This window comes from Stegostoma tigrinum, chromosome 19 (assembly GCF_030684315.1).
Source record: "Stegostoma tigrinum isolate sSteTig4 chromosome 19, sSteTig4.hap1, whole genome shotgun sequence".
Classification (NCBI taxonomy): Eukaryota; Metazoa; Chordata; class Chondrichthyes; order Orectolobiformes; family Stegostomatidae; genus Stegostoma; species Stegostoma tigrinum.
Window position 1 is genome coordinate 11,136,757 of NC_081372.1, and position 17,966 is coordinate 11,154,722.

Here is a 17,966-nt window from a genome sequence, read left to right on the forward strand (position 1 = left end):
ATGCTAAGCATGTTGCAAACCACAGAACATTCTGGTCAAACAACACTGCATTGTAGCAAGGGCAGATTGTCCTTGACTGGAGTGTCACTAGTTTACTTAACAATCACCCTTAAGATTTAATATGTTACAGAATTTATTAATACTGGATATGTATTTGAACATGTAGAGCCTTTGCATAAATAATTCTGTAGTCTGATGGAACATACTAAATTCACTGGGGATTGTGAATGGAATAAATTGTGTGAAGCGTTTCCTATTTATGGGCGATCCTGCGACAATCTTGTAACTGTTCCACCTGAGACGTAGTTCAGAAATGGCACTCTGTTCAAAGGGTAACAGTAATGTGAAAGCTAATGCCATGGTGCTAATGTCACGAGCCTAGCAATACAGAGGCCCAGGTTAATGTTGATAGGACCTAAGTTTGAATCCCACCTTGGGCAGATGGTGAAAATTAAACTTAGTAAATTTCTGGAATAAAAATTTCACCTAATGGTGACCATTTGAGCATTACTGACTGTTGTGAAGAATTATCTGGTTTACTAACATCCTTCAAGGGGGGAAGAATTGCCACCCTTACCCGTTCTGGCCTTACATGTGACTCCAGACTCTCAACAATGTGGTTCACTCTTTACTACTCTCTGGCTAATTAGGGATGGGTAGTGGATAGCACTGCTGTCTCAGTGCCAGGGACCTAGGTTCGATTCTACCCTCTGGTGACTGTGGAGTTTACACATTGTCCTCATGTTTGCATGGTTTCCACTTGGTGTGCTGGTTTTCCTGCACAGTCCAAAGATGTGCAGATTAGGTGATTTGGCCATGCTAAATTACCTGTAGTGTTCAGGGATGTGCAGTCTGGGTGGATTAGCTTTGGGAGGTCGGGGTGATGGTGTTGGTCTGGGTGGGATGGTTGGGATGGTCTTTGGATGGTTGGTGCAGACATAGTGGGCAGAATGGCTTCTACTTGTTTGTAGGGCTTGATGATACATTTGTCACACAGGTTTTTTTGTTTCTGGATAGTGGACACATCATGATATTGTAGTGTAGGTTGTTTTAAGATTTTAAGAACCAGCAAACAGCCTCATTACACAAACAAATTTATAGGTAGTAATGGATGGTAATTCAATAACTTTGCACTTTAATGATGGGCCGATTTTTGCTGACCAAGGGACAAAGGAATATGGAGTTGAGGCAGGCAGGTGGATATAGAATCATAGAATTCTTACGGTGTAGAAGCAGGCCATTCAGCCCATCGAGTCCACACAACCCTCCGAAGAATGACCCACACAGACCCTGTAACCCGGCATTTCCTGGTCCACCTAGCCAGCACATCCCTGGACACTGGGAAATTTTGTATGGCTAATCTACGGAATCTGCCCATCTTTGGACCATGGGAGGAGACCAGAGTACTCAGAAACCCACACATACACAGGGAGCACTTACAAACTTCACACACTAGCAGTAGTGCGAGGGTGGAATCAAACCTAGCCCCTGGTGCTGTGAGGCAGCAGTGCTAACCATCGTGCTGCTGAGTAGGACATGGGACAGCCTGTATCCGGGGGAGATGATCGCATAGTGGTAATATAACTGGACTGGTAATCCTGAGGGCAGGCTGATACAGAGGACATGGATTCAAATCCAGGCAGCTGGTGGAAATTAATTTGGTTAGTAAATCTGGAATTGAAAGCTCGTTTCCATAATTGTGACCATGAAACCTATTATTAATTGTCATTTGAAAACCCATCTGTTTCACTAAATCCTTTTCAGGCAAGGAAATCCGCCATCCTTACCTGGTCTGGCCTACATGCAACTCCAGACCCAGAGCACTGTGCTTGATTCTTGGTTGCTCTTTACACTCAGTTGAAGGGATAATTGGAGATGGGTGGTAAAGATGACAGCCCACATTTTTCAGCAGGACATGACTTCACTGAATGGCAGAGCAGGTTGAAGGGATTGAAATAATGTTCCTCACTCAGCTCTGGAGCGGGGGAGAAAGAACCCTGGCTAAATATACTACCCAAATAACTGTTTTGGACCTGGAAGTGTCAGGCCACTTTAAACTCTATCTTTGCAGAATAGTGTGCTTGAACAGATGGTATGTCTTTGAAAAAACAGGAAATTTGCTATTGTTAAAAATGTACAAACTTAAAAAATGAATTCAGAAACCTGTAAATTCATTCAGCACTTTGGGGGAAAAAAAAGTAGTAAGCTGTCAATATGACTTTGTTAGCCAACTATGGGAATTCCAGAAAGATGCAATCTTCAGCTCATCTTAAAATTGTATATTGTGTTTCCAGCTCTCCCAGTGATCTATTGTAGACCATTTTTTAATTTAAAAGTTGCTGATTCTTGGATTCTGTTGGGACGTGATTTCCAATAGTAGGGACTCTTGGGCTGGAACATATTTCATAAAATAATGGGGCACTCATTTCAAACGGAGAAGTGAAGGAATTCTGTTTGCTCAGAGGGTAGTGGATGTCCAGCGTTCTCTACCCCAGAGAGTTATGATGGTTGTTACTATTTTCCGGTCTTCTGGAACTCTTGCTGACTCCGGTGATTCCTGAAAGATCACCAACAATCTCCTCTGCCATCTCTTTCAGACCTTGAGGTGTAGTCCATCTGGTCTGTTCAGTCCAGGTGAGTCATCCACCTTCAGACCTTTCAGCATCTCTCAGCACCTTCTCCTTAGTGATGGCCACTGCACTCGGCTCTGACGCCTGACTCTTGATGTCCTTCTGTGCTGTTGGTGTGACTGACGCAATGTACCTATTTAGTTCCTGTGCCATTTCTTTGTTCCCCATTGCTACTTCTCCATTCTCATTTTCCAGTGATCCAATGATCATTCTTGGTGGCTCCACCGTCTTCTCTGCTAGGCTCCCCTTCCGATCAACTCTGGTCACCTCCTCCTTATCTTTGCAGTCAATTGTAGCACCATTACACCTGATTCGGCCTTCTCCCTCTCAAACTACAGTGTGAATTCTATCATATTGTGGTCACTGCCCCTGAAGGAGTCCTTCACTTTAAGCTCCTTACTCTTGTCAGCCTCATTGCATATCACCAAACTCGGAATTGCCTGTTCCCTAGTCGACTGTTCAATCTGCTCCAAGAAAAATCTCGTTGATGTTCCACGTACTCCTATCCCTGGGATCTGCTCTCAACCTGATTTTTTTTCCCCAAGCCCGTCTGCATATTGAAGTGCTCTGAGTAATACAGCAGTACCTTTCTTGCATGCCTCTTCTATCGCCTAATTTTTCACTTCTTTCCCACATCCTGACTGCTGTTAGGAAGCCTTTATATAGTGCCTGTCAGGATCTTTGTTTTTTCGTTGCAGTTCCTCAAATCAACCTGCACAGGTTCTGTGCCTTCCAAGTATATATGGTTTCTTGTTATCAGTTTAATTTCATTTCTTACTCATAACCTCATCTGTCTGTCCTTTTACCAGGATGCCTATCCTTGGGTATTTACTTTGCAGCCTTGATCCCCTTGCTGCTATATCTGTAATGCCCACAACATCGTACCCACCAATTTCCCTCTACACTACAAACTTGTTTATCTGCTGCTTACCCTGCACTCATCTTAAATACAACACCCTCAGCCCTGTGTTTACTGTCCCTCTTCTCATAGTCGTTCCCTTATCTGCTGTGCATGAAGTTAGATTCCTGACACCTTCCAGAGTCCAATTACTTGTTCCGGAAGCTTTAATAACGTCTCACTTGACCTTTCCACAATTTTACGTGCAACTGAACCCCTACTTAGTTTAAAGCCCTCTCCACAGCCCTGGTTACGTGATTCAACAGGACTTGGGGCCCCAGTATGATTCAGGTGGAGCCTGTCCCATCGGAACAGCTCCCTCCTTCTCTAGTACTGATGCCGGTGTCCCATGAATTTCAGCCAGTTTCCTCCACACCACACATTGCTCAATGTGTTTACCTCTTTAATCTTGTTGACCCTGTGCCAGTTAGTTTGTGGTTCAGGTAAGTGATCTGGAAATTATTACTTTTATTTTTGGTTTTGCCTTTCAATTTAGCCCCTAGCTGCTCGTATTCCCTCAACAGAACCTCTTTCCTCTTTCTCCCTTTATCTTTGGTGCCGACATGGACCATAACAACTGGATCTTCCCCCTCCCACTCCATGTTCCGTTGCAGTCTGGATGAGAGATCCTGAACCTTTGGGAGTCTTGATCCCAGCCACGGAGAACGCTGTCTTTCCCTAACTATGCTATCCCTGATTACAACTACATTTCTCTTCTCCCACCCACCCACCTACCCACCTACCTACCTCTGCTCTTGAATGGCTCTCTGTCCCACAGTGCTATGGTCAAATTGCTCAACCTCCCCTACAGCTCCTGCTCTTGTCCACACAGAGAGCATGAACCTTAAACCTGTTAGACAAGCTTAAGGGCTGTGGCCCCTCTGCATTACTTCCTGGATCTCTCTACCTGCCTCACTCATAGTCACACCCTCCTGTCCCTGCCTGCCTGCTGAAACAGTGTCCAGCTAATTCTTGTCCCCCCTCCCTGAAGCTCAGACTCCAGCTCATCAACTCTGAGCTGGAGTTCCTTGAGCAACTAACACTTTGGTACAGATGTGGTCACTGCAGCCCAACAGCTCCCACATCACATAGCTACAACACATCACCTGCTGAGGCATCTATTTTGTTTACTTAATAATTATTTTTAAAGTTGCCTGCTGGTCTTTTAGTTGCAACCTGCAAATATTTCTCCTATTTACCTTCAATCTCTCAGCTTAAAAAGTCAAATTAGCAACTAACACCAATTGATTTGAATTATAGTTTTCCTGTGATATCACTGTGTTTTGTGTTGGGCCCCTGATCCTGGGATTCAGTTTATCCTGATAAGCTGTAATGTGGAAGACCTCAGAAGCCAAGTCCTTTGTCCGTGTGACTGAATGCCACTCGCTCTGCCAAATCAACGTGCAATCAAACCACTGGGAACAGTGCTTGAAAAACTCGAGAGCATTAACGTGGCTGTGTTCTGGTTGCAGCACAGCCTCAAAGCTGCTCACTATACAATCGCCCCTCACCACCCTGACTTGGAAATATACCGCCATTCCTTCACTGTCTCTAGGTCAAAATCTAGAATTCCCTCCCTAAGGCAGCGTGGGTCCACCTACAGCATACAGACTGTAACAGTGCAAGAAGGCAGCTCACTGTCACCTCAACGGCAACTAGGGACAGGCAATAAATGCTGGCCCAGCCGGCCGCCCAGTCCTACTACAGATGAGAACAGTAAATTGCCAAATAACTATTCTCTGCCATTTCTCTTTCAGCACTGTGGAAGTGGATGATTTTACAGCGGGCCTCTTCAGGATCTATAAAGAAGTGCTGAAAGAAGGTATTGCCCAGGTAGTAATCTTGTCTTATTGTAATGTAGCTGGGTTGCATTGGGAAAGTGAATCTTTCTAAAAAAAGGTCTTATTCTAGTTTTGTTGGATTTGATTTGAGCATCTGCACATCAACTGTTGTGTGAACGAGAGGTCGTCTTGAACTGTGGGACACTTACAGTAATATCGTTTATAGGACCTGGCCTTTAACTTTGGGTCATTGTGGGCAGGAATGTAAACTGTGTCACCCCACTATACCGGCATCTTTTCAGCAATCAGCAGGGCAAAATGTGAACTTATGGAACAGGAGCATAGTCCCTCTAAATTTGATATTCTGGGAATGCCGTGAGCCTCTCTTACTGGGTTTATCATCTCTCCTTTTACCTGATACCATTGTGAGCTGAGCATTCTGACCATTCCAGTCCCTGACCACCTTTCCTTGAAATTGTCAATGTGAGCGGTTTTGGGCCCCATGTGTAAGGGATGAAGTGCTGGCTGTATGTAAGACCCTTATTATATTTACATATATCTGAGATCTCTCTACATATTTCTTTCTCAATTTTCCTCTTGCTATTAGTGGGACTGTGGTACAACCCCATTTGTGATCTTTCCTTTCTTATTTGTAACTTCTATCCATATATTTTTCACTGGATGATTTTTCAGAACAATCTTCCCTAATTCAGCAGTAATGTATTTCTTAATGAAAAATGACCCCTCCCCCCGCAAACACTTGCCTCCTTTTCTATCCTTCCTGTAGCATCTAAAACACAGAACTTTGAGCTACCAGACTTGTCCATCTCTCAGCCAAGTTTCTGTAATAGCTATGATGTCCTACATACTCTGACTCTCTCTCTCTCTTGTCTTTCTTTCTACTTGACATTCTCTCCTCACATTCAGAACCTTCCCCATTAATCCTTCTGTTTACATTGCTACCTCGAATTCTTCCACTCCCCCTCTCAGTATAAAGTCTTCCAAACTGGAATGAGCAAATCTTCCTGCACAGGTATTGATTCTCTTCCAGTTCAGGTGAGACCCATCCTTTTTGAACAGATCTTTTCTATCACAAAAGACATCCCAATTGTCCAAAAACTCAAATTCCAGAACAGTACACCAGCTCTTCAGCCATTGATTTATCTCCTTTTTTTTTTGTCCTTCCCTCATTTGAGTTTGGCGTTAGGAGTAAACCAGAAATGACTACTCCTAACCTGAAGAAGTTACCCTCCTGCCTCCGGACCAACCTCAGGGAATCTCTCTCCCATTGCAACTCTCTTGTAATCTCTTCGGCCTTGCCACCTATCTTCTTTACTCTCCATCTTCGGTCTGCCTCCCCCTCTCTCCCTATTTATTCCAGTTCCCTCTCCCCATCCCCCTCTCTGATGAAGGGTCTAGGCCCGAAACGTCAGCTTTTGTGCTCCTGAGATGCTGCTTGGCCTGCTGTGTTCATCCAGCCTCACATTGTATTATCTTACTTTCGAGGTAGTATTTTTTTAATCTTCTACCTAACCTGTTCAATTCACCTGCACTGTGTTGATCTGTCCCCTAAAAATGTCATTTCTATAATGGGTACAATAATTTCTGGCTTCTCGATCTCACCTTTAACAATATGCCTGAAACATTTAGAGACATCCTTAATCCAAGCGCCCATAACAAGAATTCTATTAAATCTTGCCAAATGCTGCCTGACAAAAGAATCATTCCAAATGTCTAATAATCGACTGGCCTCTCCATTTTTCCACACTCTCAGCAGTTGTAAAAACTGAATGACGATCTGATAGAGGAATAGCCACCAGAGACTTTTGAACTGCCGCCTCACCTTTCCCGGCAGTCACCCATCTATCTGACTGGTCCTGCTGTTTAATAACTTTTCCAAATCCACAAGCCATCTCGCACTGTTCCTCATATATGCTCTTAATAACATAGAGCTTAAAAAAAATTGAATAACACCTTATGGAATAAACTCGAGATCAGAGATAATTGGAACTGCAGATGTTGGAGAATCCAAGCTAACAAAGTGTGAAGCTGGATGAACACAGCAGGCCAAGCAGCATCTCAGGAGCACAAAAGCTGACGTTTCAGGCCTAGACCCTCCTCCAGAGCCCGAAACGTCAGCTTTTGTGCTCCTGAGGTGCTGCTTGGCCTGCTGTGTTCATCCAGCTTCACACTTTATTATCTCATAAAATAAACTACCTTGCATTACCTACAGAAAATAATGTTAAAATGGAAAAAATAATTGAAAACATAGATATATGCATCAAACATATAAAATGTAAATAAATTTTTACGATTGCTGAACCATAACCTGAGTAGTGTGGGATGGTGACCTGCGAATACGAAGGAGGACGTAGGGCTGTTCTGCTGCTGTTTGGTTTGATTAGGTTTAATACTTGTCAACTCCATCTACTTTGCCACGTTTCTCTCCCCCTAATCTGACTGTATCACTGCGTTTTACACTAGAGATCTTCTCTTCAATTGCAACTCCCAATAAACACAGCAGCTATAGGAGGGAATGATGTGATGTGTGAAAATGTGCTTCCTGAAATCACCCCAAACCAACCCGGCTCCAATGTTAAGATTATGACCCCCTTTCTAGACTTGCCAAGTAGCAGAAATGATTTCTTCCTTTATGTACGCTATCATCTTAAATGTACGGTTATGTCACTCCTTCACTGTCTTCTATGTTCTTCAAAATACAACTGTCTCCTATATAATCTTGCCACATAAATTAACCCTTTGTAGCCTGTGTATTGTTTGGTGAAACTGTAATACGCTCACTCCAATGTTAAGGAATACTTAAGGTAATGTAGTGCCCAAAACACTGCCTACTATAAAAGTGATCTATATAATAAGTCAGATATTTAGTTAACTGTATCAAAATTTTTACTTCACTTGTGTCCCTATTTGGACAAAGGCAGTGCTACTTTTTTTTTGTAGCTATCCACTAACGTTAAGTCATTTTGTGCATGGATTCCCAAATTCTCCCTGCTCCTTTGGCTTTTCAAGATTTAGAAAATACCCTGACCTGTCTCTGGGAGTACAGGTACCCTACGTTCTTTCAAGGTCTCACCCACGTGGGCCATTTAACATGCCAGCACGAGGTAACACATCCTAGCCTGATACTGCCACCTTCTCAATTGTGCTTTTCCTCTCAAGTATTGAGGGAGGTACATGTAGGATGTTATTAAACGTGAGATTTACAAGGATGTTGCTGGGACTGGGGGGTTTGAGCTATCAAGATACAGTGAATAGGCTAGGGCTTTTTTTCAGTGGAGCATCGGAGGCTGAGAGGTGACTTTACATAGGTTTATTCAGTCGTGAGGGGCATGGATAGGGTGATTAGTCAAGGTCTTTTCCCCAGGGTGGAGGAGTCCCAAACTAAGGACATAGGTTTAAAAGGGACCTGAGAGGTCTTTTTTTTTCATGCAGAGTGATGCGTGTATGGAACAAGCTGCCGCAGGAGGTGGTGGGGGCTGGTATAATTTTTAAAAAAAAATTAAAAGTCATCTGAATGGGTAGATGAATAGAAAGGGTTTAGAGGGATATGGACAAAATGTTAGTACATGTCAGATTGGACTGAAGGGTCTGCTTCTGTGCCATATGACTCGAGTGCAACACCACAGGTCTTTGTCATCGTTTAGCCGAGTGGGTGTGGGAAGGGGAATTTGGATCGTGAAAGTGAGGAAAGTCTTTTTTTTGTTTGTTTTTATTTGTTCATGTGGTGAAGGCTTCACCAGTGTTTATTGCCTGTCCCTAGTTGCCTCCTTGAGAAAGTGATGGTGTACTGTCCTCTTGAACTGGTGTAGACCATGTATTAGGGGAGGGAATTCCAGGATTTTGACCCAATGACACTGAAGGATGTGTGATATTCCCATGCATCTACTTGTTCTCTGTGATAGTGGACGTGGGTTTGCAAGATTCTGCGTAAGGAGTTTTTGTGAATTTTTGCAGCGCATTTCACAATGATATGCATCAGCGATAGAGGGAATGAATGTTTGAAAAATGCATTCCAGTTTTTTGGACAGGATGCCTGTGACCAACAGGGTTTCACAGGGATCAGTGGTGGATCTGTTGTTGTTTGTCATTTGTATTAATGTTTTGGAAGAGAATATAAAAGGCATGGTTAGTAAGTTTGTGAATGATATCAAAATTGGCTTAGTAGACAGTGAAGAAGGTTATGTAAGATTACGAAGTGATTTTGATCATGTGGGCCAATGGACTGAGGACTGGCAGATAAGAGTTTAATTTAGAAAAATGCGAGGTATTGCAGAGAAATCCGGAACGAGATGATATAGCATCAAAATGAGAGCCAGGCTATTTATGTCTGAAATCAAGATGCACTTTTTCATAGACCCATGGAAATATAAAAGTTCTCAGAGTGCTGTGGATGCTGGGTTAGTTAAAATTTTTGAATCTAACAAAAAGTGAAATTGCTGGTGGACCTCTGATAACAAGATGTAGAGCTGGACGAACACAGCAGGCCAAGCAGCATCTTTGGCGCTACTCGGCCTGCTGTGTTCATCCAGCTCTATACCTTGTTATCTCAGATTCTCCAGCATCTGCAGTTCCCATTATCTCTTGCTGGAGGACCTCAGCAGGAATTGCAGCAACTGCAGAGAGAGAAACTGAGTTAATGATTCAGACCCTTCTTCGGATAAATAGAATCCACGTGTGAGATCAGCCATAATTCAAGTGAGTGATGGAACAGAGGGAATCAAATGAATAAATAAATGCTGTTCCATGTCTCCCCCCCCCCCCCCCTTTTTGTCTGTCGTAATGGAGAGCTCCTGCTGATGGTTTGGAGCCTCACTACTTCTCTATAATATTTTGCCACAGTTTTCTATTTTGAAACTGAGTCATTTTAAAAAAAGAAATTATCTCTAAAGTATTTGAACATAAGAGGCATCATATTTTGTCCTCCCATAATGTTTTTTTTTAAAAACAGGGGGCTGAGATCCAAATAAATCTCTCCCTTGCAGTTCAGACAGATGCTTCACACATTGGACTTGAGATGTTTTGCAATGCTGAAGGTGTTATATAAATGGAGGGGGTTGTCGAAACGCTTTTGGCTTTGATTACAGTCAGTATGAAATTGGGCAGCTTTAACTATCAGGAAGGGTGTGCTAGATTTGTCCTGGGTACCTGTAGATGAGAAGAAAGTAAAATAACCAGTTAGGTTGAGCTCTTTGGAAAGTGAGGTCGGGAGGTCAAAGATTAGGGATACATGGGAGGACAAAATGGAACTATGTTAAATTCTTAACGAGGTGTGCCTGTCGTAAAATTTCTGCTATGTAATTAGTGGTGTTATTACAAAGGAAGCATTTTATGTTGAAGTGTTCTTTATATCAACTGAGATGTGTTTTTCTTTTCCCTTCCCTTTCCTTGTTCAGCCAATTACTTTAGGTATAAACAGATCTGACTACATGTTTGACAGAGGACTTGATCACAATGTTTCCTTAAAACAAATAGAAATTAATACCATTGCTGCTAGTTACGCAGGACTGGCTGAGCGGGTCCCAGATGTGCATAGGTAAGAGCTGAACAAGAAGTTTTTTGACAGATGAATCGAAATTTGATCTTTTCTTTGCATGAGGGTGAGGTGAGAGTGCTTGAATGGATTGACATTGAGAAGCCAGAATCCATGGGAATTGGGGGGTCAGTGGGGGCAGACTCTCCAATGGTTGGACTCATATCTGACACATAGGAACGTGGTCGTGGTTGAAGGTTGGTCATCTCAGCTTCAGGGCATCTCTGCAAGAGTTCCTTGGAGTAGTGTCCTAGGCCCAAACATCTTCAGCTACAATGATCTTCTGTCCACCCTAAGGTCAGAAGTGCGCACGTTCATTGTGTAGGCTTCTATGTTCAGCGTGGTTGGTGACTCCTCAGGTACTGAAGCAGTCCCTGTGCAAATGCAGCAACATCTGAACAATGTCCAGTTTTGGTCTGGTAAGTGGCAAGTAACATTGCTGCACAAATGCTAGGCAACAACCATCTCCATTAACAGACAACTCAATGACGTTACCGTCACTGAATCCTCCACTATCAACATCCAAAGGATTACCATTAAGCAGAAACTGAACTGGACTTGGCTTGGTTAGATGTTTGGAATCCTACAGTGAGTGACTCACCACCTGACTCCGCCAAAGACAGACCACCATCTGCTTGCCTGAGATGGGCTCCGACAAGACTGAAGAAGCTGGCTATTATCCAGATCGAAGTCATTACTCTGCGCGTGTCTCTCGCTCTCGCTGTGTCTGTGTGTGTGTCTCTCTTTTGCATACAATCCTTACACATTGATCCACCCTGACCCACCCCCATCCTATCACTGTAACCCCACATTTCGCCCAGCCTGGACACAAACACGGAGAGAATGTGCCAACTCCACACAGTCACCCAAGGCTGGAATCAAACTCTGGGCCCCTCGCGCAGAGGCAGCATTGCTAGCCACTGAGTGATAAAGTTATTGTAATCCCCTTGCTTTTGTATTCCTGACTTCTCCAAATTGATGCTGGAAGCTAGTGATGGTAGATAAGGAAATAGCTGAAGAACTTAAGTACTTTGCATCAGTCTTCACAGTGGTAGACACAAGTAGTATGCCAACAGTTAGGGAGAGTCAAGGGGTCAGAGTTGAGTGTGGTAGGCATTACAAAAGAGAAAGTGCTAGAAAAGCTAAAAGGTCTAAAAATTGATAAATCTCCTGGCCCCGATGGGCTACATCCTAGAGATCTGAGGGAGGTGGCTGAGGAAATAGTGGAGGCTTTGGCTGTGATCTTTCAAAAGTCACAGGGAAAGTCCCGGACGATTGGAAAATTGCTGTTGTAATCCCCTTGTTTAAGAAAGGATGAAGACAAAAGATGGAAAATTATATGCGGATTAGCCTAACCTCGGTTGTTGGTAAAATTCTAGAATCCATTGTTAAGGATGAGATTTCTAAATTCTTGGACGTGCAGGGTTGGGTTAGAACAAGTCAGCATGGATTTAGTAAAGGGAGGTCATGCCTGACAAACCTGTTAGAATTCTTGGAGGAAGTAACATGTGGGTTAGACCAGGGAATCCCAGTGGATGTTATCTATCTAGACTTCCAACAGGCCTTTGATAAGGTGCCTCACGGGAGGCTGCTGAGTTAGGTGAGGTCCCGTGGTGTTTGGGGTGAGCTACTGGCTTGGATTGAGGATTGGCTGTCTGACAGAAGGCAGAGAGTTGGGATAAAAAGCTCTTTTTTGGAATGGCAACCAGTGACGAGTAGTGTCCAGCAGGGTTCAGTGTTGGGCCGCATATATTAATGATCTGGATGAAGGGATTGGGGGCGTTCTGGCGAAGTTCGCCGATGATACGAAGATAGGTGGACAAGCAGGTAGTACTGAGGAGGTGGGGAGGCTGTAGAAAGATTAAGACAGTTTAGGAGAGTGGTCCAGGAAATGGCTGATGGAATTCAACGTGAGCAAATGCGAGGTTTTGCACTTTGGAAAAAGGAATACAGGCATGACTATTTTCTAAACAATGAGAAAATTCGTAAAGCAGAAGTACAAAGGGATCTGGGAGTGTTGGTCCAGGATTCTGCAAAAGTTAACTTGCAGGTAGAGTCTGTGATTAACAAAGCAAATGTAATGTCGTCTTTTATCTCAAAAGGGTTGGAAAATAAAAGCAGTGATGTGCTTCTGAGACTTTACTAAGTTCTAGCTAAGCCCCATTTAGAATACTGTGTCCAATTTTGGGCCACACACCTCAGGAAGGACCATACTGGCCCTGGAGCGTGTCCAGTGATTCACATGGATGATCCCTGGAATGGTAGGTTTAACGTACGATGAACGGCTGAGGATCCTGGGATTGTATTCATTAGCGTTTAGAAGGTTGAGGGGAGATCTAATAATAGAAACTTAGAAGATAATGTACGGCTTAGAAAGGATGGATGCTGGGAAGTTGTTTCCGTTAAGCGGGAGACTAGGACCCGTGGGCGCAGCCTTAGAATTAGAGGGGGTCAACTTAAAACTGAAATGAGGAGACATTTCTTCAGCCAGAGAGTGGTGAGATTGTGGAATTCATTGCCACGGAGTGCAGTGGAGGCCGGAACGGTAAATGCCTTCAAGGCAGACAAATCAAGGGCTACGGGGAGAGTGCAGGGAAGTGGAGTTGAAATGCCCAACAGCCATGATTTAAATGGCGGAGTGGACTCGATGGGCCGAGTGGCCTTACTTCCACTCCTGTGTCTTATGGTCTCTAATGCCAGGTAGTCTGTATGTTTGCCTAAACACCCCTATTGACTTGCCCTTCAAAGGTTTGTATCTGTGAGTTTCCAGATCTTGTGTGTCCCTTAACGTTGTTTTAAGCAACTTGATGAAAAAGTGGGCATTTATGTTCCTTTTTACTTTCTGCTTCACACAGGCATGTTCTGAACTTTTGGGGAAAATCCGACGAAGCTGCTAAGATCTTGAGTAATCCTGCTGTAAAAGGCATTGCTGAAGGAATCGCAAAAGCGTGGCAATTATATGGATCACCAGAGTAAGTAAACTTTAAACTTGAAGACTGACTGGAGAGTAACTAGGTTTGCAGTATCAGTGATGAAGGAAGAAATTTGAACTTTTAGAAAGAGGGAATGTTGCTCAATGGGGTACCTGCATATTCCTGTACCTACATATTGTGTATGTTAGTTTTAATTTTCACTTCTTTACTGATAGAACCACACTCGAGTATTTGTTAGCCTTTGGTATCTTGCTTGGAAGGCCTTTTATTTATGGGAACTTTGACAGTTTGAGCCTGATTTTTACCTAAAATCTGGCAATACTTGGTAACACAACTCAATCAATAACACTCTCCCCACAGATTCAACAGGTAGTCCTACTTCAGGCTGACAATGCAACACTCGCTCAGTTCAGCGCTGTAGTGTTGGAGGTGCTGTCTTTCAGATGACATGCTAACTGCTATGGAGGAAGAATAGCCAAACCTCCCTGATAGTCAAACCAAAACACTAACCCTAAGCTGCAATGACCGAAATAGGGGATCCACTCTAATAATTGCCCCCTAAACACCCAGAGGAGTGCTTTCCCCTCGTGATCCATTAAGCGTGGTTAAAAGAAAGAAAATTCCTCATCTCTACTTTACAAGTAACGAAAAACAATTTATTTATTTAACCCAACAATGAACAAATTTAGCAGAATTACAAACAAACTGACAATTCCTCCCTAGGCTACTAACTACTTCCAAACTGGGCTAAATTCTACTACAGTACTGTTCAAATAAACACGTCTCACTTAATAAACCTAATTAATAAGAGAACAGTAAATTACAACTTAGTCTGTGTGAACTTGGGGAGATTGTTGTCTGGAATATTGTCATCTCTGCTCTCTTCACAAATGCCTTTCTTCCACTAATTCTTCTGTTGGAGATGTTTTATCTCTGTCATCTTTTTAATGGGTACCTTGAGCTAAAATACTGTGGTGCCTTTGATTAATTTAGATGGGCTTTCTCTGAGAGCTAAACAATGCGAAGTCTGGCAGGTGGGGGATGGCTGTCCCTGATTTTAACCAAATACCCTCGTCTTATATACCCGTAATGACATAATAAAATGATTGGCTTCGAGTTGTCAACAACATCTGATTTAAATTCAATTGGCTCTCTGTATCTAGGAGTTTCTTTTAAATTAACTGGTCAAATTCAAATGTGTTGTCTTGGAAAATGTTTGCTTGGCTGTTCTAAAAAAAATGTTTCTTTTTGGGGCCCTCTTTGTGCACCTGCATTTACTGACTTCCTAGCACAGTCAAAGCACAAGCTCTTAAAGGGACCACAGTACTTGGTTTTTTTTCCCCACAATCATTTTTACCATCAAATTCTAACTTCCTGCCTTCCAATTCACGAATAATATACCCAACTTTGTAACACTAACCCAAAACCCAATGTGTTCTTAAGCGGATATAAAAGATCCCATGGGACTCTGCCCGAGAGAAGGGAATCCCAGCATACAGCATTATTAAATCACATTATTGGGCCGTTACAATCTTGCTGTTTATGGGAGTTTACTGTGTACAAATTGGCTGCTGTCTCCAATGTGACAGCAGTAGATATTCACAAGCGTTTTGTTAGGACATATAAATTGCATTTGATATCTTTATGTTAAGAACAGTTTATAAATGCAAGTTATTGTGGCCACACTTCATTGACCATAAAGCTCCTTTGGGAAGGAGTAACATAAATAGTTCTTACAGCAGAGAAAGAAGCCATTCAGCCCATCCAATCCAAACATACAAGATATTTTTCCCATTTCTTTACACATCTAACAATAGTTTGCAACCAGGAGTGGGACTATAAATTCATTTAGAGAGTCAGAGTTTTACCATATGTAAACACCCCCTTGTCCAAGCCGAATATATTCCCAAGCCAAACTAGTCCCACCTGCTTGCGTTTGGCCCATTATTTCTTTATTTCTCCAAATATTTCTTTATTTGTGTACTTATTCAAATGCATTTTACATGTTGTAACCATTTGCGTCCACCACTTCCTCTGGTAATTCACAAACCACTCTGCTTTTCAAAAGCAAAGTTGCTCCTCATGTCCTTTTTTTAATTTTTCTCCCCCACCTATTTTTAAAAAAAAAGTCTCGTAGTTTTGAACTCCCACCACCCTAGGAATAAGACCCTTGCTATTCATCTTCTCTACACCCGTCATGAATTTATAAAATTCTATAAGGTCACCCCTCGATTTCTTCTACACGAGAAACTGAGACCAAAGGCGCAAACTGAGAAGGAGAGCTCCAGAATTTGTCTCTTCCCATATTTGCCTCATGTTAAGCTGGCATGTCAGAGTATGTGTCATTAACTATCTTTGTACCATCTAAGCTTTCACTTTGTCAATAATCTTTACATGTTTGAGTTTTACTAAGTTTTGTAATAAATCCTTGCAGAAGGAAGAAACCTGGCCGGATTATTATCAGTACTGAACTAGGCACAAGTCTGCAACCAACAAAATTGGCTGCACAGTAAATTTTGTTATAACCGGCACTCTTGATAAGCCAGCAAAAATTATATATCTCAAATACCACAATTTACTGTTTTATTCTGTCTAATTATTACAATTTTAATTCATTTACTTCGGTGTAAATATAATTCTTCAAACGAATGGCCGCACAAAATATTAGCATCGAACATTATAGCGCAGTACAGGCCCTTCGGCCTTTGATGTTCTGCCAACCCGTGAAGCCAATCTGAAGCCCATCTAACCTACACTATTCCAGTATCATCCATGCAGTTGATTAAATGATGTTATACCTCATCAAAAACACCACCCCCATTCTCTCTCGCTCCCCTTTTGATCCTTCCTGTGGCATCTATACTCTGGAACATTAAGATTGCCTACAGTGTGGAAACAGGCCCTTCGGCCCAACAGGTCCACACTGCCCCTTGGATCATCCCACCCAGACCCATCCCCCGAACACTATGGGCAATGTAGCATGGCCAGTCCACCTACCCTGCACATCTTTGGACTGTGGGAGGAAACCAAAGCACCCGGAGAAAACCCGCACAGACACGGGGAGAATGTGCAAACTCCACACACAGTTGCCGGAGGCTGGAATCAAACCTGGTTCCCTGGCGCTGAGAGGCTGCAGTGCTAACCACTGAGCCACCGTGCCACCCCACCTCTGTAACTGCTATGATCTTCCAGTAAGGGACTACAGGTAAGCAGATGAACTCATGCCATGGTTAGGAATATGGGACTGGATGCAAATTACAGAAATATGGCTCGGGGATGAACAGGACCAGCACCTTATTGTTCCAGGGTATAGGTGCAATGGGAAGAATGGAGGGGGGCAAGAGAAGAGAGGGAGTGGGTTTTTGATTAGGGATACATTACGCTGTATTTAAGGAGGATATTCCTGGGAAAACATACAGGAACTTATTTGGGTGGAACTGAGAAATAAAAAGGGGATGATCACCTTATTGGGATTGTTCTATAGACCCCCCAAATAATCGGTGAGAAATTGAGGAACAAATTTGTAAGCAGATCTGTTATTTGTAGGAATAATAGGGTGGTTATGGTAGGGAATTTTAACTTTCCAAACATAGACTGGGACTGCCATAGTATTATGGGCTTGGATGGACAGGAATTTAAGTGTGTGCAAGAACATTTTCTGATGCAGTATGTGGATGTACCTGCTCGAAATGGTGCAAAACGTGACCTCCTGTTGGGAAGTAAGGCAGGGCAGGTGACTGACGAGTCAGTGGGAGAGCTCTTGGGCCCAGTGACGATAATTCTATTAGTTTTAAAATAGTGATGGGAAAGGATAGACCGGATCTAAAAATTAAAGTTCTAGATTGGAGGAAGGCCACTTTTGACAGTATTAGGCAAGAATGCTCAAAAGTTGATTGGGGTCAAATGCTTGCAGGTAAAGGGATGGCTGGAAAACGGGAAGCCTTCAGAAAGTGAGATAATGAGAGTCCAGAGACACTGTGTTATTGTTCGGGTGAAAGGCAAAGCTGGTAAGTGTGGGGAATGCTGGATGACGAGGGAAAAAAATGAGGTTTTGGTCAAGAAAAAGAACGAGCTGTATGCCAGGTATAGACAGCAGGGATCAAATGATTTGGATGTGAACGTAGAAGCTATGATTAGTAAGTTTGCAGATGACACCAAAACTGGAGATGGAGT

The 17,966-nt window shown here is 42.9% G+C and overlaps 1 protein-coding gene across 1 annotated transcript in view; it reads left to right on the forward strand.

The window, feature by feature from the left end:
- The window catches only part of gss (glutathione synthetase), a 48,570-nt gene that overhangs the window by 10,681 nt on the left and 19,923 nt on the right, over nucleotides 1-17,966 (forward strand). The window contains exons 4-6 of the mRNA XM_048550596.2: nucleotides 5,286-5,361; nucleotides 10,724-10,863; nucleotides 13,716-13,832. Coding sequence (XP_048406553.1) covers nucleotides 5,286-5,361; nucleotides 10,724-10,863; nucleotides 13,716-13,832 — 333 coding nt within the window. The remainder of the gene's footprint in view (nucleotides 1-5,285; nucleotides 5,362-10,723; nucleotides 10,864-13,715; nucleotides 13,833-17,966) is intronic.